This window comes from Mercurialis annua, linkage group LG1-X (assembly GCF_937616625.2).
Source record: "Mercurialis annua linkage group LG1-X, ddMerAnnu1.2, whole genome shotgun sequence".
Classification (NCBI taxonomy): Eukaryota; Viridiplantae; Streptophyta; class Magnoliopsida; order Malpighiales; family Euphorbiaceae; genus Mercurialis; species Mercurialis annua.
The window spans coordinates 889,076-914,740 of NC_065570.1; the positions used below are offsets into that span (position 1 = coordinate 889,076).

Consider the following 25,665-nt stretch of genomic DNA (forward strand, 5'->3'; position numbering starts at 1 on the left):
TCTTAGGTAGACTCGGTCTACCACGTCATCCGTAGACCAAACCTATCACATTATGACACATCATTAAAATAATGGCAATCTTGTAATATTATTATTCAAAGGTGTAAATAAGTAAAAAAACGAATTTACAAGATTGTCATTATTTTAATGACGTGTCATAATGTGATAGGTTAGTTTACGGATGACGTGTTAGACCGAGTTTACATAAGAATTTTTCAAAATCCCTATAGGAGAAAATATTAACTCGTTTTTATTAGAGATGCCCTAATAGAGTGTTGCAAAGTGACAAACCGGACAATAATTCTTTCAAATTATCCCATAAAAAGCTCTTAAATCTCAATTTTTTTTGCCAGATTCAGCATCTAACCTAGGCATAGATTAAGGTAGCTACAATGGCCAAACACCATGAAAACACAGGCTCATGATCAACTAGCTAGCTAGTGCTTTTCATGTGAAATCATGGTTTCCAGATGGATACTACCTACACCACTGGTTGGCTAATCTTTATTGTTATGCTTATAATTAATTAATTAGATCCACTAAATCAAAATATTATTTAATCATCATATCATTGTACTTTGGTGGATCATAATATATATAATTCAAATCTTCCTATTTGATGTGCGATTGTTATTAGTCTAATTTAACAAGTTTATAAAAAATGGAGTGATGAGTTTCCTTTTTTGTTTTTTGTAGTAAGATAAAAATGGAAAGCATCGTTTAAATAATAGTAGTAAAAATATTTAAAATGTTGGTTGTCGGGTAGTAAATGTATAATAAGGTTGTTGGGATTAGCCTGTGAAATTGGGATTGTAGCACTTGCACGAGCTATCAAATTGCACAGACTAATTTAAATCAAGGGGTCCACTTCTTATTGGGTGTCGTTGATGATCATCGCAAGTTAAAAAAATTTAGGCCAAATGTCGTAAAAAGGTCAAACCTTTCATAAAAATTTCACAAAAGTCCTGACCTTTCAATTTTATCGATTTTGGCCAAAAACAAATTATTTGGTTTCAGTTGTGGCCAATTCTCAATTTGATTTCAATTTGCCTATGTGGCGCCTATGTGACGCCTATGTGGCATGCCAAATATTGAAAGGTCAGGACTTTTGTGAAACCAAATAATCCATTTTTGGCCAAAATTGACAAAATTGAAAAGTCGGGACTTTTGTGAAACCAGATAATCAGTTTTTGGCCAAAATCGACAAAATTGAAAGATCAGGACTTTTGTGAAACTTTTGTAAAAGGTTTGGTCTTTTTATAACTTTTGGCCAAAAATTTATGAATAGGATTTTAATTTTTAATTTTACATATTCAATTTATTCTTTCTCTCCCATGTAAAAATATATACTAATTTTAAAAGTATAAATTTGCATTTTTCTTATTATTTTATTCCTTATTATTTGCTTTGGAACTCTAGTTAATTATTATTTTTGGTTCCATAATTATAAAAAATATATCTAGTTTGCATCATTTCATAATAGAGAGATTCTTTTATTCTTAACTACAATTTTGAAGCTCTTATTTAGGATTTCGATAAAATATTCTTATTTTTTTTGGAAAGTTTAGGTATTTACTCCAAAAATGAAAATATTTGCACATTTTACCTCAACATGAAAAAGTTGCAAAAAATACCTCACGTTTTTTTCAGATTTATGTTTTTACTCTGGGTTTAAAAATATTTATGATTTTACTCCGTTATTAGCTGGTTATCATAAATTCTTCTGTAATTATATTTTTGCGCACGTTATCATCCAATTATCATAATCTTATCATATTTCATTATCATCTAGTTATCTTACTGCAGTGTTATGATAACAACATGATAATATACTGATACTGAGATGATAATCAGATACTGTTTTATCATAACATAATCATAGATATTATCATAACATTATCATATTTCATTATCATCTAGTTATCTTACTGCAGTGTTATGATAACAACATGATAATATACTGATACTGACATGATAATCAAATATTGTTTTATCATAACATAATCATAAATATTATCATAACATTATCATATAGGTACCATAAATATTATCATCTCGGTATCATATGATAATGCTATGATAACGACATGATAATGTTATGATAACAATATGATAATCAAATATTATTTTCTATAAACAATCTTTTTTTCCTGCAATATTATGATAACTACATGATAATACAGTGATACTCATATGATAATCAGAAACTGTTTTTTTTAGAAAAACATTTTTCTCTGCAGTGTTATGATAATGATATGATAACATCATAGTGATAACGATATGATAACCAGGAGCTGTTTTCTGCAGAAAATCGTTTTTTCTGCAGAAAATCGTTTTTTCTGCAGAAAATCGTTTTTTCTGCAGAAAATTGTTTTCTTTCATCATAAAATCGTTTTTAATGCAGATTTTCAGATCTTAAACTGAAAAAATTCAAGAACAATTTTTTAGATCTGAGAGTTAATATAAATCGTAATAATCACCACGAGTTAAGAAAAAAAATCGCTAAAATGTAGAAGAACGGCAAATCAACGGCGACGTGAAAACAAAGTGAAGGCGGGACGAAGGCGGAGTAACGGCGGATCGTTGAAGGAACGACGGCGGCGTGATAAAGAATAAAAAAATAAACGAAAAAAAAGAAAAAATGGAGAAGAAGACAAATGGAGAAGAAGAAGAAGAAAAAGAAGAAGAAAGAGAAAAAAGAGAGAGAGAGAGAGAGAGAGAGAGAGAGAGAGAGAGAGAGAGAGAGAGAGTAGAAAATCTGAGAAAAAAAGGGAGATACTCATGTTAGAGTAAAAATAAAATGGTTAGAGTAAAAAATAATAAAAAATAAGTATTATTATAATAAAAAAGATGTTAGAGTAAAAAAATAAAAGTGCTAAAAAGATGAGGTATTTTCTCTATCTTTTCCTTGTTGAGGTATAATTTACTATTATTTTAGAAAATAGAGTATTTTCCTTAATTTTCTCTTTTTTTTATGGATATTAACAATTATGGACTATTATTAGAGTTTCAATAAATTCTTTAATTCTAACTAAATAAAGCATACTAAATAGAATAACTTTAAGAGTTATATTTGGAATATATTAAAAAAATACATGGCATTAATAATATTACTTAATGTGCAAGTCAAAAAGAGATAAAAAAATTCTATAATTATGGGTTGGAAAAATTATTTTACAAACTATGCTAAAAATTAAGATAAGAAATTTAGATTAAAAAATATTAAAAGTTCAAATAAAATTTCTTGAATGGGTGCTATAAAAGTAATAATGAGAATTTTTAAAATTAGCTGAGAGAGTATATTTTTATAATTTATTATATAAAGAATAAGGTCATTTACCCCAAAATATATATTTTTTTGTACATATATAAAAGACAAATACAAAGAAATATTAATTGAATATTTTATGTTAATTATTTTTTAATTAATCTTATATGTTAATTTTAATATGTATATTTATTATATTTACGATTGCTTTCACACGCTTTAACAAAAATACATAATTGGTCATATTTTAAAAATTATCGACTAAATTACTAAATAAATTAAGTTTGATTATTTATATGAACTTGTTATATAAATTTAAGGACCATATAAATTACTATAAGCTCAAACTTTTGTCTTATGTATATTGGGCGTGTACGTACAGCACACTCTTTTACTCATTTTAGTGTATTCGTAATCCTGATAAAAAAAGGCTTATATTTTGATTTTGCAGATAAAAGGTTTATATATTGATTTTGCATCTCATAAAAGGGTTTCATGAGTAATTAATTAGGGTAAGCTAGTTTGGACTAAAATGTATATTTAATTTTTTAATGGGTGGCAAATACGGTTTTTTTTTTTTACTTTCTTAGAGGAGAAATTCTTAGGTAGACTCGGTCTACCACGTCATCCATAGACCAAACCTATCACATTATGACACATCATTAAAATGATGGCAATCTTGTAATATTACTATTCAAAGGTGTAAATAAGTAAAAAACGAATTTACAAGATTGCCATCATTTTAATGACGTGTCATAATGTGATAGGTTAGTTTACGGATGACGTGGTAAACCGAGTCTATATAAGAATTTCTCTTCTTAGAGATGGTCATCAATGATAATATATATAAACTAGATCAAATTAAGAAGAAGAGGAGTCCATTGATGCTGACATTATACAATACAAATATTTTAGTGGTGGCCATATTTGACAGGTTAAACAGTTACTAATTCAATTGATTCCAATTTGGAATTATTATTTTGAGATTGGGCCATTCATCTGTCTTTTCTATCTGAATCTCTTTGAAAATTGATGTCGCCACCCCACAATTAAATGTTTGTATACTTTGATTTGATAACACTTTCTGTAATATATTATTTACCATTACCATGAAACTAATCAATAGTATCCATTTTTTTAGGTTTAATGGCTTTAAAATTTACGTAACTTTAATATTTTTTTATAATAATTATGAAACTTCATCATAACTCACAATTATACAATTGCATTGAATCAGAAAATAGTCCCAAATTTTGGCATTTAGCAGATAGCCAAGTGCTAAACGCACCAGTCCCTTCCTGTCATTCATGAAGACTTAGCTAAAATCTATTTAATTAACCCTAAAATTATTGCTGTGTTATTTGTTAAGTACTTAAAAGATTCCTGTAATAAGAATTGAATATTCTACAATAATGATGTTGATCATATATAATCTCTTTGTAATGATTAAAGGCAATATAAAAGGAATCTTGCCCTTCCAAAACTGAAAGGAGAATTCAGAATTGCCGCGTCACTGTCTAATTTCTTCCACAGCTGAAAATTCTTTTAACTGTAAGAATTTGACGTGTCATTATGAGTGCATGAAAAAAACAAGGTGAGATTGGAGACAAGATGACGAAGATGAAGCAAGTTCTTAGATTAGGTCAAATGTCAGTGTCATGCAAGTAAGAGAGTGAGTGATGATGGTAATAAAACAGTTTCACTTTGGTAATGGTTTCATTAGTTGGATGAATCAGTGAGACAGTAAACGTAAACTTCCCGATTACTGTGTTTCCGCGTTTCCTTTCCGTTGCCGGAAATACTTTTGAAACTCCGAAATTTCATATTTGTAACTTATTTTCAAAAAAAAATTGATTCGCCCTTATCTATTTTAAGTTTTAAGTTTTTTTGTTTTAATGTTGCGACCTTACATTCAATATATATATATATATATATATATATATATATATATATATATATATATATATATATATATATATATATGTGGTTCTAGCAATTGTTGTTTCTGCAGGTCCATTACATTTGCTGGACCAGGTAAGGGATTTGTTGAATCATGAATTGTCTAAATAGTACAGACATTTCATTCAATTAAATTTTTCATTTTGGAAATATATTAGAAATTTAGGGTTTAGAACACCAAACTTCATTTTTATCATTAATTTTTTTAAAATATCACCATTTTGCCATGTTCGTGTCCAAATGTCCTGTGATCGTGCTACATAATGAATTGGCACTATATCTATAATGGAGAGGGAGAAAACAAAGATTGATTTGTTTGGTATCTTTGCAATTTGAGTCTCATATATCAAACGTCACACTACCCCATTCCAATTCAAATCAAAGTCACTTTGAGGGTAAAAAGCTGTATTTTCTATTGGCTTCATAATGGATTGTTTATACAAAGTTTACTTTTAAGATTGTGAAGTTAATTAACTTACAGATTGATTTTTATTTATCATCCATCACAATACTATAAGTGTTAAAAAGCTTGCTTGATTTTGGATTTGATTCAAAAAGCTTACGTATCCGTTTGACGAGATCAAACTTTGCATAGTTAACTTTGAAGCTTAAAAGTTGATACATAAAACAGAGATCAATTTGAAAGAAGTTTTGAATTTTTATATCATGTCCAATTTGATAACATTTATGAAAAATAATACAAAGCCAAAATAAATATTATTACAAACTTCATAATCCTATGAATTACAGAAAAAATTAAACAAATATCGAAATAAAATGATTCTTTTGAAAAATTACTCTCATTATTATTGTTGGAATATGCCTAGAATTCCAATTCCAATTTGTATTAGGATTTTAATTAATGAAGTATTTGGGAGAAGCATGACTTTGTTATTGGATAATTAAGAAGTATAAATCCAATTAGGATTAATACTCCTGATACCATATAGATTATTTATTCACTATATATACCCTATCTTATTCACCTTTTAGACTACACCAAACCGAACACACAATGTAGACATTGATGCGAATAAGGGGAAAAGGGGTGTGTGTGATGTGAGGAATATAAGTTAATTCTTACCCTTTTGGGTTACTTCTTGTAGAGAGCGAAACACTTTATGAGTTTTTCTTCTAAGGGCATATTTATTAGAGATGTTCTCTATTTGGTGATTCTCCACCAATTTTGTACGTACTCCTTTTGATGATTAGTGGATGGCTCGATTCTTTCGCCCGTGGATATACCTTTAATGCAGAACCACGTAAATCTCTTGTGTTATTTATTATTTTGCTATATTTGTTGATCAAATTCATAATTAAATACCCACCGAATGGTTTTGATTCCGCTGCGCATACCAATCCGGTCAAGAACCGGTCACGACAATTGGTACCAAAGATTCGATAATCGGTATCAATATTACAACAATTATCTTTATGTGTTATTTTTAAATTAATTGTTGTAAATGTTAAATTAATAAAATTTAAATTAAATTGAGAATCCCTATTTGGATTTTGAAGGAATTATGGGCCTTAATAAATGATCAAGCATGGCCTGAAGCTAGAAGGAGAGAAAAGTTGGAGTAGGAAGAGTAAGAAAAAACAAAAAAATAACGAATAAGCCTTCAAAGGAGAAGGGCTGGTCATGGGCGTGGGCAATAACCAAGCCCAATAATATGTTTTCACATTTAGTTTTTATTTATTTTATGATTATAATTTGACTATTTGAGTTTAAAATTGAGATTTAAATTAAACATCTAAAAATTAGTCCATTTCTAAAATTTATTTTGCTTATTGTTTAAACTTTTAAAATCGTCAATTTTAATTTTCGCTCAATCCTAGTCTATTTTATCCAATCACATTTGTAAGAAAAAGAAAGATTTGTGGGGTTTTTGATATTTGGGTGCCTCAAAGGCACCCAAATTTCCGGATCAGTGTCTTTTTCGGAATTAATTCCGAAAGAGTGTCTGGTCCCACCTGTTCCGCATTCTAAAAATGCGGAACAGGAGGTGTTCCGCATTCCTAGAATGCGGAACACCTTAAGCAGCTAATTAAGAATTAATCAGCTGCTTAAACGTGCTTCCCCAATGATTGGGCACTAAAGTGCCCAATCATTGCTGATTTTTAATTTAAAAAATAAATATTTTTTTAATTATTTTAATAAAACTATAAACTAAAAACAATATAAAATAATTTTATCAAACGATTTATTAAAAAACGATTTAAATGTTTTTTTTAACTACTGATTTTAACAAACGCTTATAAATAAATAAAAAATTTAATAGACGATATAAATATTTATTTTATTTAACTAATGATTTGAACAGACACTTATAAAAAAATAACAATTTTAACAAACGATTATAATATACAGAATATAGTAAACATACAACATATACTAAAATACAAAAATCGATAAATGAAGAAAAATATGAAATCTAATCCTCATATCTACGAGTCCTCGGTCTCTGTATCCTCAAACCGTGAGTCTCTCGTCGGTGCCGCGAGCTGTCTGTAATCGAGTGAAACTGTCTGGGTACCGGAGGGCTCTCGTCGCTGTCGTGGGCGTCCTCGTCCTGAGCTGAATGCTCAACGTCTGCTGGTGGTGGTGCAGTACCGGTCTCCTCCTGTGTGGGCGGTAGGAGTCTAAAAGATGGAGGTGTGAGATACGGCCGTGCTAAAAGCTCCTCGTACGCCTCTGAACCGATCTCCGGACCGAATAACCATGACTCTGACAGTGTAAAATGTAGCTGTGATGGATCCTGAGCCTGGTGAGAAGAAGATGGCCGTGAATGTGACGTCGACGGCTGATCATCCGAAGGCAGCGTGGGACGGTAACACTGATCGAAAGAAGTGAACGGCTGATCATCTGTATATGGCGCTGGACGGTAATACTGATCTGATGCAGCAAACGGCTTTGGTGTGGCTTGCCGAAACGGAGACGCCGGTGGTGTGGCCTAGTGGAACTGAGACGGTGGCGTGCCCAGAGGAGTCGTATATGCTGTCTGTCCGTACGACGGCTCAAATTTTTTTTTTTGTATGTGAATAATTTTTGTGTAGATAGAAAAATGGGTTTTGAACCCATTTTTATAGGCAACGTTGGGAGACCAGCTCCCAACGGTCACTTAAATGCGTTCCGCATTTGAGAAATGCGGAACGCATTTAATTTACCGTTGGGAGCTGGTCTCCCAACGGTAATATGTCAGTGTTCCGCATTCTAGGAATGCGGAACACTGCTAATCAGATTAATTAATCTGATTAGCGTGTTTCGCATTCCTAGAATGCGGAACTCCACATGTTCCGCATTCTAAGAATGCGGAACATGTGGGTCCTGGCACTCTTCTGGAATTAATTTCAGAAGAGGCACAGAACTGGATTTTTGGGTGCCTATGAGGCACCCAAATATCAAAAACCCAGATTTGTGTTTTCCATCAACAAGACCAAATGATGAATCGGTATTTAGGTCATTGAAAATTAAAATTATTATAAATGAAGTACTATTAAAGATCATTCTCTTGGATAGTTAAAAGAATTTCGGTATTTTTTTTTAAGTATAAACTATTGGTTAGGTAACGTACCATGAATTACGGTATCAAAATGTGCAAGCCTCGATTTAGCTAATCATTTTAACAAAAAGTCCAAACAAAGCTACATACTTGGTCAATTTAAGTTTATAACATTTTATTCATCAAAATAACAGTTTATAACATTTTATTCATCAAAAAGTTTATAACATTTTCATTTTGTACGTAATTCTCTTTCATTCAGTCATTAATATTTTACAGCATAGATAATAATCAAATTAATAGGATATGTATTAGATTCAATGATAAAATTTAACATATAATTTAAAAAATGATTTGTATATTTAATTTTAATTTTATTCTATAAGTTTTTTCCAAGTTTGATTTGTATTTCACATAATTTTTGTTGGTGTTCTTTATTTATGTCAGTAAAGATCTAAGTATAAATATATAATTTTGACCTCGTTAGGTTCAATTTTAATTTGTTTGCGTTATATCCGGCAACGTGGATAACATATGATACATATGTGGGATTTATTTTAATTTGAACATGAATGATCTTTTTTAATTTGTAACTTAATGCCACGTGTTACACACATAAGCATGAGTAAGGTGAAAAAAAGAATCGTGAAAGGAGGGTTGATTTTGTCATATTTTGATAACATTATGTTCTACTTTTAGTTTCAAATAACGAAAATGATTAAAGTCCAAGTTAAAATTTGAGCTAAATATGAGGGTCCTAATTGTACATTTAGCCAAGATTTAATCTGACTGTGTCTTAAAAAAATACTACTCTTCCTATCCTAATTTAGACTGAAAAGAAGAAGTTTTAATTAGTTAGCTACATCATTTATAATTACTTAAATCATATAAATGAAAGAATATATAATAACTGTGCGTAATTAACATCAAAACATCCATTTGTACACAAGGAATTCTCCAATCAAGAATCCGATTAATCATTTAATATCAGCTAATTAATTTCATTGCTAATTAACCTCTGGAATACTTTGCAAAGCTGGTTTCCAGACCCTGTGATGATGGTACTGATCCATTTCAAGATTTTTATCAGCCGATGATGATGAGTTTATGAAGCTAATAGCAACTCGTTCCGTTAAACCTTGCACGACATCAATTCTCGCCGTTAACTCTTCGAGCTCTCGTTTCGTAATCTTGATTTTTAGTTCTCTGGTTGAAGAACTATTATTCGAAGCAGAACAAATGATATCTTCATCCGCAAGTAATAACAATCTCTGCCGTTCGATAACTTGATCATGATCGTGATATGAGATATGCTCTTGTGTTACGAATCCCCAGTCGTCCCCGGCCCATATTACCGACGAGGACGACGCGGTTCTGCAACAGTTTCCCATGTTGATCGGAGGAAATGTCAAGTTAAGTAATTGAATGTAAGAGGTTGTGTCATGTGTGTGTATATTTATATAAGAGATGAAATAATTAAAAATATGTTAGAGAAGAAAACAAGGTGATGTGTGCTTGGTCTTAGCTAGGTGGCAATATAAGATATGTTTAGTTGACCAAAACTATACGAAAAAGAAGCCAGGTCACACTACAATGCCGTGTAGGACCTATTTTACCGATGATGTCAGAAACTTGGCTTCTACAATGTTTGAAATGTTACTTTTAGGTGGATAAATTATTATACAAACTGAATATATTATATTTTTATTAAATATTCTAGAAAAATTATTGGCAAATGTTCTTTGCCTCTGAAATTTGGACAGAAAACCAAATAAATAAGATTAAATTGGTGGCATTGATCCTAAAAAATAAACGCTTTAACTTGTTTTATTTTAAAACTCTAATTTTTATATTATACTCTAATAATTCTTTTGCCACTTCAATTTTATTTATAGGCTATATTTTAAATAATTTTTATCACAGCAGTCAGAAAATAAATCAAGGCAAGAATAATGTTTTAGAGAAAATTACTATAAAGCTCCTCACATTTGACATAATTCACACTTTAATCTCTCTTATTTGAAAAATAAACTATATGGCCCCTCACTTTTGCTTCCATTAATATTTTAGTCCCTCCATCCATTTTTAGTGTTATTCAATGAAGTTAAAGAACTTATGGATAAATTATCAAATCTGAGGGAGGAAATCGTTGACAAAAACAAAAGTGAGAGGTGAAATCGTTGAGAAAAACAAAAGTGGGAGACCATATAGTTTCGTTAACTTCATTGACTAACATCCAAAATGAATGGAAGTACTAAATCGTTAACAAAAGCAAAAATGAAGGGTAATATAGTTCAATTTCCAAATAAAAAGGACTAAACTGTGAATTATGTCAATTATGAGGAGTGTCATAGTAATTTGCTCATGTATTTATGCTGAATTGGAAAAATAAAATAGTTGGTCTTAAACTTATAACGTAATAAGAGTAATTATTTTAAAGGCTATACTATTTTTTGCTATTTACATTTTGGTTACTTAATTTTAAAATGTTGAAAACTGATAATTGTGTTACATATTTTAATGATTTTTAGTATATTTTTAAATGAAAGTCGGCCAATATATACCTATATTAACATGACATCAAATTGCATTTTAAATTTAGAAGGATGGAAAAAAGTCACATTATAATATAATATGTCTTCAATTTATATGAATAATGTGAAAATAAAAAAAAAATACTAACAGACAATCATATAAACATAAATTAATCAAATTCTATTGAAATACTACTCATTTAAAATATAGTAGGAATATCAATTTGTAACGTTTTAAAATTCAGACATTAACCGGCAAAGAGAAAAAAGTGCGATAACCCCATAATCTGTAATAAAGTTCGGCCGGTAAGAATTTTGAATTTCCAATAAATATCCAGTCAGCCTTAATACGTGCGAAAACCCACCACGAATTGTCACGTGCAAAGAGCGGAAGAATGAGTAGAGAAGACTGTAATGGCCATTGATGAGCATTAATGGAACAAGTGCTCTCTATTTATGACCTCTCTCTCACCTCCAATGTCTTTGTAGGCCCCACTTTGCCCCTTCTCTCTCTATCTCTTAAACACTACGCTCTCTCTAATGGGGTTTCTGGTTCTTTCTTCCTTTGACTTACAACACTAATTTAAACATAACCCTCTGCTTAGCATGTAATGAAGGGGTTTCTGAAATTTAATTGAGTTCAGCCATGTTTTTTCTCAAGGTTTTTCTGCTCTTCTTGTGTAAGTATTCATCTTTTGTACTATGATCTGTGTGAGTGAGTTTGTTTCTGTTGGGTTTTGTTAAAGCTGCTTTCTTTTGAACTAAATGTAGTAGCTTTTAGTGCCTTTACTATTTGTTGGTGTTATGGTATTTGTAAATTTAATGATTCCATGTGAATTGTTTAATGGACACGGCGAAACAGTGTTATTTTAAGGTTTACTATGTAAAAAGATGAAGTTTCGTGTCTGAAACGTCAAATGTTGGAAATGTTTCTGAAACGAAACGGGGACCTAGCATCTAAGTGGTGTTACTTAGATTTTGATTTAGTTTTGAATATAGGCTCTTGCTGTTTCTAGTGTTTGATAATGGGCAGAATGGTTTAGCAAAGTCTAGGGTGCTGTAGTGAACTTAGTCAAACTAATTATCTATGTAAGATTTCATTTGGTGGAAGGACATTTAGTTGAACTTAAATGTGTGCGTTTATCTTACGGATTACCTATTATTTAACATGGTTATTTGTGTATGTTTGATTGCAGTCTCCGTTAATTTTATGTTCTGATTCTATGGCTGTGTTTTATATTGGTTTGAAGTTTACATTTTCATCTTTTGAATGGCATTTTGAGTTTACTCATTACCCTGACCCGTCTTCGGCTGTAGGTCTAAATGAATATCATTTTATCAGGGGGTCTGCATTGCCTAATAGAAGATTGGATGATTATCTTCCCGAGATTTCTCCGAATGCAGGTCCTCAGCCGTTTCTTCCAAGTCTCGCACCTTCTCCGTTGCAGCCTTTCACAAATAGTTCTATACCAAAATTATCAGGTTTTTGTTTATTTCCTCTGGTTGTATTAGACTCTTGAGCCAGGTGAATTGGAATACCGAATTAAATTTATGAACTTGATTCTAACCTTTTTCTTGCAGGACTTTGTACGTTGAACTTCACTGCTGCTGAGAGTCTAATAAGCATAACATCAATAGATTGCTGGGCGGTTTTTGCACCACTTTTGGCAAATGTTATCTGTTGCCCGCAGTTAAAAGCCACCCTCACAATTCTAATTGGTCAATCCAGTAAAAAGACAAATGTTCTTGCTTTAAATGGAACTGATTCCAAGCACTGTCTTTCAGATATTGAGCAAATTTTGATGGGTCAGGGCGCTGCCGGTAATGTTAAGAGATTATGCTCTGTCCATCCGTCAAATCTCACTGAAGGTTCTTGCCCGGTTAAAGATGTAAATGAGTTTGAAAGTACTGTGGACTCATCTAAGCTTCTTGCGGCCTGTGAGAAGATTGATCCCGTAAAAGAATGTTGTGACCAAGTATGTCAAAATGCCATATCAGAAGCTGCCACAAGAATTGCTTTAAAAGCTTCTGAAGTCTTGAGTTTAGATGAGGCGCATGGTATACCTGAGCACTCAACTAGGGTCAATGATTGTAAACATATTGTTCTCCGGTGGTTGGCAAGTAAACTTGATTCTTCTCATGCAAAGGAGGTTCTCAGAGGACTATCTAATTGCAACGTCAATAAAGGTTAGTTTGCAAAATATGAATCTAGAATACTAACTTTATTTTCATAATTGGAATCCCGAGAGTGATAGCTGAGCTTTGGTTCAGCCCCTGAGGATCCTTTCTTCTGTTGCATTTGGTTTTCAGATTGTTAGTTGACTGTTGTGTTAAAGGGAGTTCTCAATATTGGAAGCACATTTTCTCTATATTCTGCACAGTAATGCCATTTAACGACTACAACAATCTGAATGCACTCTCTTTTGTATATTTGGTTGTGCAACTGTGCAAGTAACTACATATTTTAAATCCCAATTAGGAAGTCATGCAGAATATCACTATGATGCATATGCCAAATTGATGACATATACTAGTTGCTCTAATGTATGGGTAAGTAGCATGGACACTTCATTTAATCAACGTTTTTCATTTCTGAAACTTGTCGGAAACTTGGCGTTTTGGATACAAATTTTTTATTTAAAAATAGGAAACCTGAAAATAACACCGCTTCGCTGTGTTTGTGTTACGTGTCATGTTTCCCTGTAATTGTGTCCATGCTACGGACTACTGGAAGTACCTTCAGTTCCTTGAAGTTAACATCATTTCTTTGCATATTATATGTACCACATCATGTTAGCTAATCATTCCTCTGTTTGAACTTAATACAGAATCAGTAATCTCTTTCAACTAAGTCTTGTTGGTTGCTTAATCTTCTCTCATATTTCCTTTTGTGTTTTGTGCTTCAGTTTGCCCTCTGGTTTTCCCTGACATGAATCATGTTGCAAAGGGTTGTGGGAATGGGATAAGTAACACTGCTGGGTGCTGTAGTGCCATGGACAGCTATGTGTCTCACTTGCAGAAGCAGAGCCTTATTACAAATTTGCAAGCTCTGGACTGTGCTACTACTCTCGGAATGAAGTTACAAAAATCTAATATCACCAGAGATGTTTACAGCCTTTGTCACATAAGCCTCAAGGATTTCTCACTCCAAGGTCAATCTTCTAATCATACTGAAATATTTTCTGTTTCCCTTTCCATTTCTTTACGGAGATACTAATGCACCTGCCACGTGGTTTTGTCATTTTTTTATGCTGATGGTTAATGATTTGGACTACATCAGTTGCAAAGCAAGGTATGTACTAAAAACCATCTATGCATTTTTGTTGCCACATACTTTCTTATTTCCTGTACTATTTATTAAGTCTTTGTTGGTGTCTCACACAGAGTGCTTAAAAATAGATTTCAAATGCATTGAGTGTTTTTTTTTTCATCATTTAACCATATGCGTTACATGAATCAAGGTTCTGAGTGTCTTACACTAATGCGAGTATTCAAAACTATGAAGCATGATAGTAGAGTGGATTAGATTTGTCTACAATATCTTAGAAAATGTTTACAATTTTGTTTTCGTTTTTCCATTTTTTATATAATTATTATAGAAATAATTATTTTATTGCTTCGTTGTTTGTCATCTGAATGCTCTTTTCCCATATGTTTTTTGTTTTTCTGGAATAGAATCTGGGTGCCTTCTACCAAGTTTGCCTTCTGATGCAACACTGGACAAGTCTTCAGGGATAAGCTTCATTTGTGATCTAAATGACAACATTCCAGCTCCATGGCCATCTTCGTCTCAGTTATCGGCATCATCATGCAACAAAAGTATGTCTGACTTATTATTAACTGTCTTCATTAAATAGTAAATTTCTGTTGTTTAAATCTTTTTCCCCGGTCTTCTACTCGCCCTCTAACTTGGCTTACTGGGTTGGCAGCTCTGAAACTTCCTGCACTTCCAGCAGCTGCATCTGCCCAAAATGGTAAGAATTTCTACAATAGCTTCATATGTAGTTGTGTGCAACCGAACCAACTGAATCATTTTTTAACCAGAATTTTGAATGAATAATATTTTTCAAACTGAACTAGTCAAGTTTGGTTGAATTTTTCTGTTCGGTTCAGTTTGCAGTAAAACATAACTGAATCCTTTATGTTCAAAACCGAACCAAACCAAAAATCATTTTCTAAACATCATCAAACCGAACTGAATTTGGTTCTTCAGTTCCTATTCAGTTTGGTTCGATTTCAGTATGTATGCGCGGTAATTGCCTTTGGATGTAAGAACATTGCCATTTACTGACTTAAACTTGATGTTTGATAGGGATTTATAATGAAGATGTAGTGTTTTATGTACTACTTGGTGCCTCAGCTGCTATGATGATGCTGTTATAGATTTGTAGTGAAATTGAAGCGTACAAGTTCTTGTAGAATGAAGTTAGTTATGACACGTGTACTTGGGAGTCAGCAAATTTTCAACCTAAGGTGAATTCTAGTTTGTCTCTCCTCTGATTGTATTAATTCATGATTCTTGCATGTTTTCTGTAATAATAATAATTTTTTTTTTGTAAAGTACAACGATACAGTAGAAAAAATCAGAATATAATATTGTAATTTCCTATCTTACCGTGTATATTTTTCTATGTACACAAGTATTAGATCATAAAGATTCTCCCATATATTTTATTAACATATTTAATAATCTTCCTATTTTCTTGAATATCATACAGAATTTTCCTATTTTGTTAAAATGGTAAGCTTACAGGCTGCAGAATCAGAGTATTTCTTCCTAATTAGATTTTTTATATTATAACCCTAATAGCAACAATCCAAACAAGAGAAAAGATGAAACTCTTGAAAATACTAGCTCTGCAATTGTTGTTTCTACGAGTTTCCTCACCGACAGCGGCTCCTTCACCGGCACCAACTGCAGCACCACCGCTAGTATTCGGATTGAAGCCTGTTTCAGATTGTCGGAGAAGTTGCGGCAATGTTACTATACCGTTCCCATTCGGCATGGAACCGGGTTGTTACCTCGACGACAACTTCCATATATTATGCAACGACGCTAAAATTCCAATATTAGCTAAAAGCATCAACGACACAGCAATTTCAGTTGTTGATGAAAAAACCGTAAACCCTGGCATCAAGATCTTGGATATATCCATTAATGGCGAATTACGAGTTTCACTTCCAGTTTCTTATCAGTGTAGTCACTATTCTTCTGATTATTCACAGGAAACTCAGGAAACTTATAACTATTATTACACCTCCTCTTTCCCACTGTCGTACACCCGAAACAAGTTCACCTTAGTTGGCTGCGAAGCTTATGCATATCTCTGTGATTTATCTATTCTTAAAGACGACGGTAGTGGCCAACCAGTAACATGCACACTCAGCCACGCCTATTGTGATAGTACATCCGAACTTGTCAACGGATCCTGCTCCGGCATAGGATGCCACAGGGGTCTCGTTCCTAAAGCATACAAGGAATTCTCCGTAACTAGTATGAACAATCCGCTTGATTTTCTCCATCCTTATGTATTAAATTTCAGTCCGTGCAGTTTTGTATTTCTAGTAGAAGATGGTTACTATAATTTCACAACTCCGGACCTGGTTAATTTAAAGAAGGGGAGAGAGTTTCCTGTGATATTAGATTGGGCAGTGGGAGATAAAAATTGCGAAGAAGCTAAAAAGGCTCCTCAGAATTATGCTTGCCGTGACAAAGGTAGTGTGTGTTACGACGTTGATAATGGCTCCGGTTATCGTTGCAACTGTTCTCGGGGATTTCATGGAAATCCTTATCTCGAAAATGGCTGCCAAGGTATTCTTTTTTCTATTATATTCACTTATGTTGTGCGTAAACAGAAATTTTAAACAGGAAAATCTGAATTTTAAAATGGCTAAACCATATCTGTGACAATAATGGTTTCAAAATGTTTCTGCAAATGAAAGCTTTTAAAAAATTTCATGCAATATTCGCTCATAAATTGTATCTTTGCTTTGATTGCTACTTTATTATTTACATATTGAACATTGTAGGGTTAATAGGATCGATTTATAACCTTTATATTTTGTTTCAAATTGGGATTCTAATTTTAATTTAGATTTTTCTGAGAGTTCATTTTATTTTTATTTCAACCAAAACATCCTACCATTTCCAAATTAGTTAAAGCTGATGTGAACATCCATTTTAGCATATTCTAAAAATATTTAGATATGTCAAGCTGTCCAGAATTTGTACAAATGTTCTTTGAATACACTCAAAATGATGTCCATGTTAGCTTTTTCTAATGATTCAGAGCTATAAACATTTGGTACTGTCTATTCTACTAACCCGAACATGGTACTTTTGCTTGACGAGTGATCTCTTTTTAACTTTGTTCTTGTGGAGTTCAGATGTTAACGAATGCGTTGATTCAAGCCTGAATCAATGTATTTATCCGAAGTCATGCATCAACGGAGCAGGATATTACGCGTGTTCATGCCTGAAAGGCTACACCGGAGATGGTAAAAGAGACGGAAAAGGTTGCATCTCTCCTCATCATCTTGGACTATGGCCTAAGCTTTTTCTTGGTACGCACGCAATTCATCAAATTTGCACCAATGTAATTAACAGGCAAAACAATTGATGTGCTGATTATTTTTACTCGTAGGTATGCTCGTGGTCATTCTAGTCGGAGTGATAGCCATTTTCGTCAGTTGGATCGGAATTAAAAGAAGAACTATCAGAAAGATCAGAAAAAAATTATTCAATGAAAACGGTGGTCTACTACTTCAAGAAATGCTTTCAAAATCGGATCAATCCAGCAAACTTGCCATGGTTTTCTCCGAATCGGAGCTGAAAAAGGCGACAAACGATTTCAACGAGAGTGAGATAGTCGGGAGAGGAGGTAACGGAATAGTATACAAAGGAACATTAAAAGATGGCAGAATTGTTGCAATAAAAGTGTCAAAAATGATGGACAGATCACAGATTACGCAGTTCATAAACGAAGTGATTGTTCTTTCGCAAGTAAAGCATCCACATGTCGTAAAACTATTGGGATGTTGTTTAGAGACACCAGTTCCCTTGTTAGTTTACGAATTCATCACAAACAATACTCTTTACCATCATTTACATGATGAAGGTAAAGAATCATCGCTTTCTTGGAAGACACGTTTAAGAATCGCAGCAGAAACCGCAGGAGCATTGGCTCACATGCATTACGAGACTTGTATGCAGATCATCCACAGAGATATAAAGTCTGCAAACATATTGCTGGATGATGAATTCACTGCTAAAATTTCGGACTTCGGAATTTCAAGATTGGTTACTTTAACTCAAACTCATTTCTGTACTCTTGTTCAGGGGACTATTGGGTACATTGATCCACATTATTACGAGACAGGGCTTTTAAACGAAAAGAGCGATGTTTACAGTTTCGGAGTTATTCTTGCAGAGCTTTTGACAGGGAAGCCGGTGGTTGGTCACACGCAACAAGGATCGTCCAATGGCGAAAAAGCTCTTGCGCATCGGTTCACTTCTATGATGAGAGATGGCGTAATTCTTGACATTATTGAAGACCGAGTAAAAGACGAAGGAGGAGAAGATCAGCTGATGGGAGTGGCGGAGCTTGCAAACTGGTGCCTGGGTCGATTCGGAGATGAGAGGCCGACGATGAAGCAAGTCAAGGAGAAGCTTGACAATTATTACTCCAGTCTATGACCGGTGTGGAACCCTATTTCTATTTTATATTGCACGGAAACTTATCGAGTCTGCGTCTCAGAAATTCGTTTTTTTGTTTCTAAAACGCTTGTGAAACTCCAAGACTTTATAAATATGGTTTCACCTGTTTTCCATGCAACAGAAATTTCTAATTCTAAGACATAGTTTTTTGTTTTTTATTAGATACATTTAAATTTGGGGATTTTTTTTGTTTATTTTTTATTACATGACAAGTTTAACTTATAATACTTGCTAATTGAATAATTGAATTTCCTCTTAGGCTTTTCTAATGCAGTTTCTCTGTTTTTTTAATTGTGCGTCTGGTTCTGTTTTGATTGTCCTAGAGCTGATCATTGGAACGAGTATCCGCCCATGTCTGGTCTGTTTGGTCCGGACTTAAAACACTTATTTTTTTCATCAAGTCCGGTATGAGTTTGAACCGGTAATAGATTCATTTTTTTACATGAGGGATTAAACTTTTAAATTTGATAAATTAATGTGATATTTATTGATTGGCTATAACATTTGTTATTGACACATGTCACATAATAAATAGATGGTTTATAATTGTACGTGGCGAATTTAGGGGCCGTTTGGTTCGCCATAAAAAGGGGGAATGGGAATGGGTATGGGAATGATTCCCATTGTTTATATTTGTTTTGTCAAATTGCACGAAATGGAAATGTGATTACTCCCTCAATGAAAATCACCCATTCTCCCCTTACCCCATGGGAATGGACTTTTGGGAATGGGAATCAAAATTTTACAAAATATTTTAATAATAAATAATAAATATATAATTATTAAAAAAACTATTTTTAAATATTTATTTTAAAAAATATACTTAGAATAATAAAAAAAATTTAATATTTTTTTAAATTTTTTTAATTTTTTTTTATTTTTTTAATTTTTTTTTTTAAATTTTTTATAATTTTTTCGAAAATAATTTTTTAATTTTTTCGAAAATATTTTTAATTTTTTTTAATTTTTTATAAAAAAATAATTTTTAATTTTTATAATTTTTTCGAAAATAATTTTTAAATTTTTTCGAATTCTAAATTTTAATTTTTTTATAAAATAATTTTTTTAATTTTTTATATTTTTTTAAAAAAATTTTATTTTTAAAAAAATATTTTTAATAAATAATAAATAATGTTTTTATTAAATTTTATCCATTCTCATTTCTACACTAATTTTGAACCAAACAAAAAATGAAAACAATCATTCCCATTCCCATTCCTTCTCATTCCGATTTCCATTCCGATTCCCATTTCCAACTTTGAACCAAACGGCCCTTTAGTTCTGATATAATCCGACCCAATCCCACATTAATCTAATATACGGATCAATCTTTAGTAGCTACATATTATAGATTCGAACCCATCCAAACCCGGTCATGAATAGGTATTGTTTATGGCAATTTGTGTTTCTCATGATACATAATGTTTGGTCAGATGCAAAATGTTTGTAAGATTTCCAGTAAACATGAACCTCTACTAATTGGCTGTTTTTTTTTTTTAAGCACAGTTGTTTGTTTCGCAGCTGGCAGAATATTTCCAAAAGGTGATTTTTTTTTATATAATTTGATGTTTTTCCAATTTTTCTCATGGCATGCCATATACATATTCCGACTAGAAGTGTGCGTTAGTTCAAATCGAACCAACCATGATCGATTTTTTTTAAATAAACCGAATTAAATTTATAAAAATGTACAATTTTTAAACAAAACCGAATTGAACTAGTACGCTATGTTGATTTTTTGGTTTAATTTGTACTAAAATCTAAGTGATTTTTATTTATATTTCAAATCGAATCATATTAAACATAATATATTTTTATAGTTTCAAATTAAAGTGAACCAAATATTCGGCTTGCTTCGTTTTTATTGGGATTTTCTAATTTGAATATGGTCTATGGTTAATTTCTAGACCTACCCAATCAAAAGATACCCAAGCAAATATTCGGTTTGGTTTCGGAAATTTGCACATTGAACCGAACCGAAGCATGGACACCCCAATTGTGAGCGTGTGGCTCAATCGCCATTAAGTAATTAACCATTTCTATGTTAAAAATGAAAAAAATGCACATATACTTTTAAATTGTGTTTATCGGTCTCTTTTCCAGGTTTTTTTTATTCAATAGGTTCCAATAATTATAAATTTTTGTTTTACTAATCCTTCTTAAAGTTTATTGGTGTGACATATATTGCCAACATATTAAGTTAGTTGAATATTTAAATTCGGTCTCACAGCGATAATGCACGCTCCTTTTCTGTCTTAAAAATGACCTACAAATTAAAAATATTAAATCAAGTATAAGAATTTAGTAAAGATAAAAGTTTTTTTTTAAATAAAATAAAATTAAAACAGATAAAATAAAATCATGAAAGTAGAAGAGTTATTTTTCACTACTTTCATTCTCCATTATTTGATTGGTTTGAGTTCATGAATTAATCATAGACTGGCATGTCTACTCTTAATACAGAGTACGATCATGAAGCATGCAATGACTAGATGGACAAAATGAAAACCTTTAAAGAAATATTATAATGAGAAGAAGATAAAGTTTCTTTAATAATGGACCAAACTTATGGACTTATAATTATACCATTTGCCCTAATATATAAACGGCTAGATTCCTATGAACAGTCCAAGCAATATATTTCCAAATCACTAAAACATAATATTCAATGGAAAATTCCAAAATAGAGTTTTGGAGGTGTGTAAATAATAGTAGTATATATTGATGAGGTAAGTGATGAGATAATTTTGTGGATCTTCTACATAATTTCCCATCACTCATTTTGGATTTGTATTTAGTTTGAGCCGCCACATTTCTACATTACGTCTTCAAATTTGATGGTATTATCTCTTAGGTTTAAATTAATTCAACATTTGTTTTTCTGGTTGAGAATTTTCCAAACAAAATATGAAGATATTGCCAAATTATCGCCATCGTTTCAACATATCAAACAACAGAATCTTCAAACAAAAATTGGACCACTCTTTGTCATCTTCATTTCCCATCCATTAGGACATTTTTTGTTTAAATTAGTATACGGATATAATAAAGTTGATAGTAAATTAAACCAAATTGCAATTTTAATTTTGTTTGGTTTTTGCTTTATTTAATTCAATTATGGTTAGTTTTTTTGGAGTAATTTTTTTTTCATAAATTTGGTTCGGTTTTATTTTCAGTATGAAATTTTTGGATTAAACAAATCGATTGATTTTATCAAATGATCGACTAATGCACATTTTTTCTCCTTTAGTAAAAAGAAAGAGGAGCTAGATGCCTTCTAAATCAATTTGAATTTTGCTTCCATAACAAAAGTAAAATACCTTTTTTTAACGAATTAGTGATTTAGGTTAACATAAAGGAACGAGATAATGATTTTCACACATATTCAGATTCGAGATATTTTAATTTCTAATTTTTCTCACCCCATTATAGTAAAAAGATAAAAAAAAATCTAAGCAGCATGACATGTGATTACTTAGGAGGAGCATTGCATAGCATATAATTAATTAAGATAATGAAATGCATGTGTAGACCAATGCATTCTGGACAAACATGAAAGTGAGTACTCTTGTTTTTTCTTATGAAATGAAAGTGACTATTTTGTCTTGTAAGTCATTATGGAAAATTTGAGGGTAAATCATTCTGAGATTTACTGAACCTTTTTAAAATTATAAAATATTTATTAAACTTTAAAACATATCAAAATGATGACAATCTTGTAATCTTAGTATTCAAATATGTAAATAAGTAATAAATAAATTTACAAAATTGCCATCATTATGTGATAGGTTTAGTCCATGGATGACGTGGTAGAACGAATCTACCTAAAAATCTCTCTATTAAACTATTATTTTATTTAGAAAAGGATTTTTGTCACTGAAAAAATAATTCAAGTTGATTTTTGATTGATTATGTATAAACATAAAATATAAGATACTATCTGTAATTGATGGATACCGAATCCTATTCTACTTATAATGGAGCCGAGTCGCAGGAGATCTATTCTCAGACGACACCAGACTCCCGCCCAAAGGGCCGAATCCACCGGATCCGCCTTGACTGGAATACATCATTCGACATCATAAAGACCGAATCCCTGAGGACTCGGACAAAGCACGTCGACCCCGAGATTCGGATAAGATTTCCAAGATCTACGCATATTCGGAGTATCTGTCCTATTTGGATACAAATTCCAACTTAGGAAGATAGCCTCCAACTTAGGAAGACGAGACTGTTTAGGAATATCTTCCTAAATAGGACTCCTGTCTGAATAAGGAAGGACACTTCTAATCAGGGTCAAACCCTACTAAATATGAATCACTTTCCTACTACAACTCTGCAAGGTATACATTCGACTACTATAAAAGGAGCTTGAGGTATGCCTAAACAGACAACTTATAACAAATACAACTAGTCAAAATCCCGCGCATTTGCGCGGAATCAAATTTATATATAATTTATAAAATAATTAAATTTTGAAAAAATAATATAAAAAATTCATAGAAAATAAAAATTCATAATTTATGAATTAATAAGAAAAAAATCTATCTAACTATCCTAGTTATGAATTATTTTAAAATACTGAATATCTACGATACATTTGTTGCATTTTATATTTGCAAACATTTTTCGTACTGGTATTTGGTATTTATTACTCCAATGAGCTTCTTTTGTTTCTTAGCAAATTTATCTGCATCTACTTCTCGTAATGAAATGTGAACTGGTTACCATGCTTCTTAATACTTTACGATATTTATCAAATTATCTTGTATGATTTTTTTTGCTATTGATAATAAAATTGATGTTCCTTTTTCCATTATAAAATGCGTGTCGGATTACTACATAGGCAAAACTTGCATGGTTGTTTTTCTTTTTATAAGACCGCTCTAAATTATGAAGTCCTTGAACTAATTTTCCTGCAAAACAAATATTAATAAATTCTAATAATAAAAAGAGCATATTTTTTATTTACTCTTTGACATTTTACGAACATATCATATTAATTTGACTTAATGCCTTAAAAAAATTCAGACCTTTCATCCTTTTTTCAATCTTATCTTGACGTTTAAAATTTGTCAATTTTACCATATTTTGTATTTTTTTCATTTCAATTGTACCCTGAAGCATAAAATTGACATTTATTTATTTGACAAAAGTTCAAAAAAATTCTTCAAAAATAGTCAATTTAATATAAAAAGTTAATCTAATGTAAAAAGAGTCAATTTAGAGAATCTTTTTGAGCTTTTGTCAAATAAAAAAATGTCAATTTTATGCTTCAGGGTACAATCGAAATGAAAAAAAATACAAAATAGAGTAAAATTGACTGATTTGCAACGTCAGGGTAGGATTGAAAAGAGGATAAGCGAACGGTTTTTTATTAAGACATTAGGCCTATTAATTTTGTTTAACATGACATATAAATTTATAGAGAAACTCAAGGTTCAGATTTCTTAAATAATTTGATTTTTGAGCTGCAGTATAAATTTGAATGACCTGTGGAAAAAATATAAATGGTTAGATAATTTGTTATGATTATACTTATACTAATTGAAAATTTTGTAAATTGGTCATGTTTGATTTTGTCATTTTTGTAGCTATTTTCCAAAGGACTTTCAAAGATAATATTGGATTTTTCTAATTTTTTTTCTATAAGGGGCATCACATTTAAAAAAAATATATAAAATATTAAATTAATATCACTATAATAAATATTATAGTGTAATAAGATAAAGTGTTAAGGAAAGGTCTCATATTAGTTCATAAAGTCATAAATAAAGACCTAAATAACCACAAATAATTATGTTTAGTTATAGTTTAATAAATTTTATTCCATTAAGTAAGAAAATAACGTAATTTGAGACACAGTAAAACAATGAAGGATGCCATTATTTTTTTGGATAAATGATGGTTTATTGAGCACAACCACAAGAAGTGGGAGGCAAAAATCTCAAAAGAGATCAATCAAAAGGAACTACAAAAGTATCCAAACATCTAAACACGTCATTTCCGTTATATGAAAAATGAGGGTGAAAAGAAGAAAAATAAAAAACCGCCTTAGTAATACATAAATAAGCTAATGATTCATGAGAGCTTTCAATACCATTAAACACCCTATTATTTCGACCTTTCCACAACTCCCATATGCCAAAAAACCAAATAAGCCTCCAAATGTTCTTGAAAGAAGAAGAAGAGAAGGAAGACCAAACCTCAAAAAAGTTACCAACCGACGGAGGCGACACCCAACAAATATCGCACTTTGCTAAGATATAGCACCAAAATCTCCAAGCCAAACTACAATGACAAATAATGTGCATACTAGATTCCTCCAACTTACACACCAAGCAATCAATTAAGTCCGGGTTCAAAATACCTCTAGAAACCAAATAGGAATTTGAGAAAATTCTATCATGAACTAGAAGCCACGAAAAGAATTGGATCCGAGGGGGCATTTTAGATTTCCAAATCAAATGCAGGAATTTATTAATGGCAGTGACGTTGCAGAACTTCTGAATGGAGGTGGAGACATCCCTGCTTTTGAAAATTGGCTTCCTATTCCAATAGAAATGATCCGGGCTGTTAAGACGCAAAGGGAAAGGACCAATTTCCAGCAATAAATCGTCCAATTCCTGTTGTTCACCGAGCCTCAGACGGCGATTCCAGCTGAAACTGGACAGCGACGGCGCC

General features: G+C 31.7%; 2 protein-coding genes across 2 annotated transcripts; both read left to right on the forward strand.

Moving 5' to 3' along the window:
* The first annotated feature begins 11,618 nt into the window (after positions 1-11,618).
* On the forward strand, positions 11,619-15,954 carry LOC126664758 (uncharacterized GPI-anchored protein At1g61900). Its single transcript, XM_050357300.2, has 8 exons — positions 11,619-11,944; positions 12,582-12,746; positions 12,846-13,451; positions 14,171-14,416; positions 14,545-14,556; positions 14,940-15,083; positions 15,194-15,238; positions 15,577-15,954. Exons 1-8 carry the CDS (start codon positions 11,911-11,913, stop codon positions 15,645-15,647), a joined length of 1,323 nt encoding a protein of 440 aa, XP_050213257.1. The 5' UTR covers positions 11,619-11,910; the 3' UTR covers positions 15,648-15,954.
* Positions 15,955-16,044: 90 nt separating this feature from the next.
* On the forward strand, positions 16,045-19,121 carry LOC126664757 (wall-associated receptor kinase 2-like). The gene is made up of 3 exons (XM_050357299.2): positions 16,045-17,076; positions 17,652-17,828; positions 17,909-19,121. Exons 1-3 carry the CDS (start codon positions 16,098-16,100, stop codon positions 18,958-18,960), a joined length of 2,208 nt encoding a protein of 735 aa, XP_050213256.1. The 5' UTR covers positions 16,045-16,097; the 3' UTR covers positions 18,961-19,121.
* The last annotated feature ends 6,544 nt before the right edge of the window (positions 19,122-25,665 follow it).

Excerpts from the sequence above, each read along its gene's own strand:
- LOC126664758 (XM_050357300.2), top strand. The coding sequence starts at position 11,911 with ATGTTTTTTCTCAAGGTTTTTCTGCTCTTCTTGT. Across the intron at positions 11,945-12,581 it reads GGTTTTTCTGCTCTTCTTGT|GTCTAAATGAATATCATTTT; the intron begins GTAAGTATTCAT and ends CTTCGGCTGTAG. Across the intron at positions 15,239-15,576 it reads AGCTGCATCTGCCCAAAATG|GGATTTATAATGAAGATGTA; the intron begins GTAAGAATTTCT and ends GATGTTTGATAG.
- LOC126664757 (XM_050357299.2), top strand. The coding sequence starts at position 16,098 with ATGAAACTCTTGAAAATACTAGCTCTGCAATTGTTGTTTCTACGAGTT. Across the intron at positions 17,077-17,651 it reads TCTCGAAAATGGCTGCCAAG|ATGTTAACGAATGCGTTGAT; the intron begins GTATTCTTTTTT and ends TGTGGAGTTCAG. Across the intron at positions 17,829-17,908 it reads ATGGCCTAAGCTTTTTCTTG|GTATGCTCGTGGTCATTCTA; the intron begins GTACGCACGCAA and ends TTTTACTCGTAG.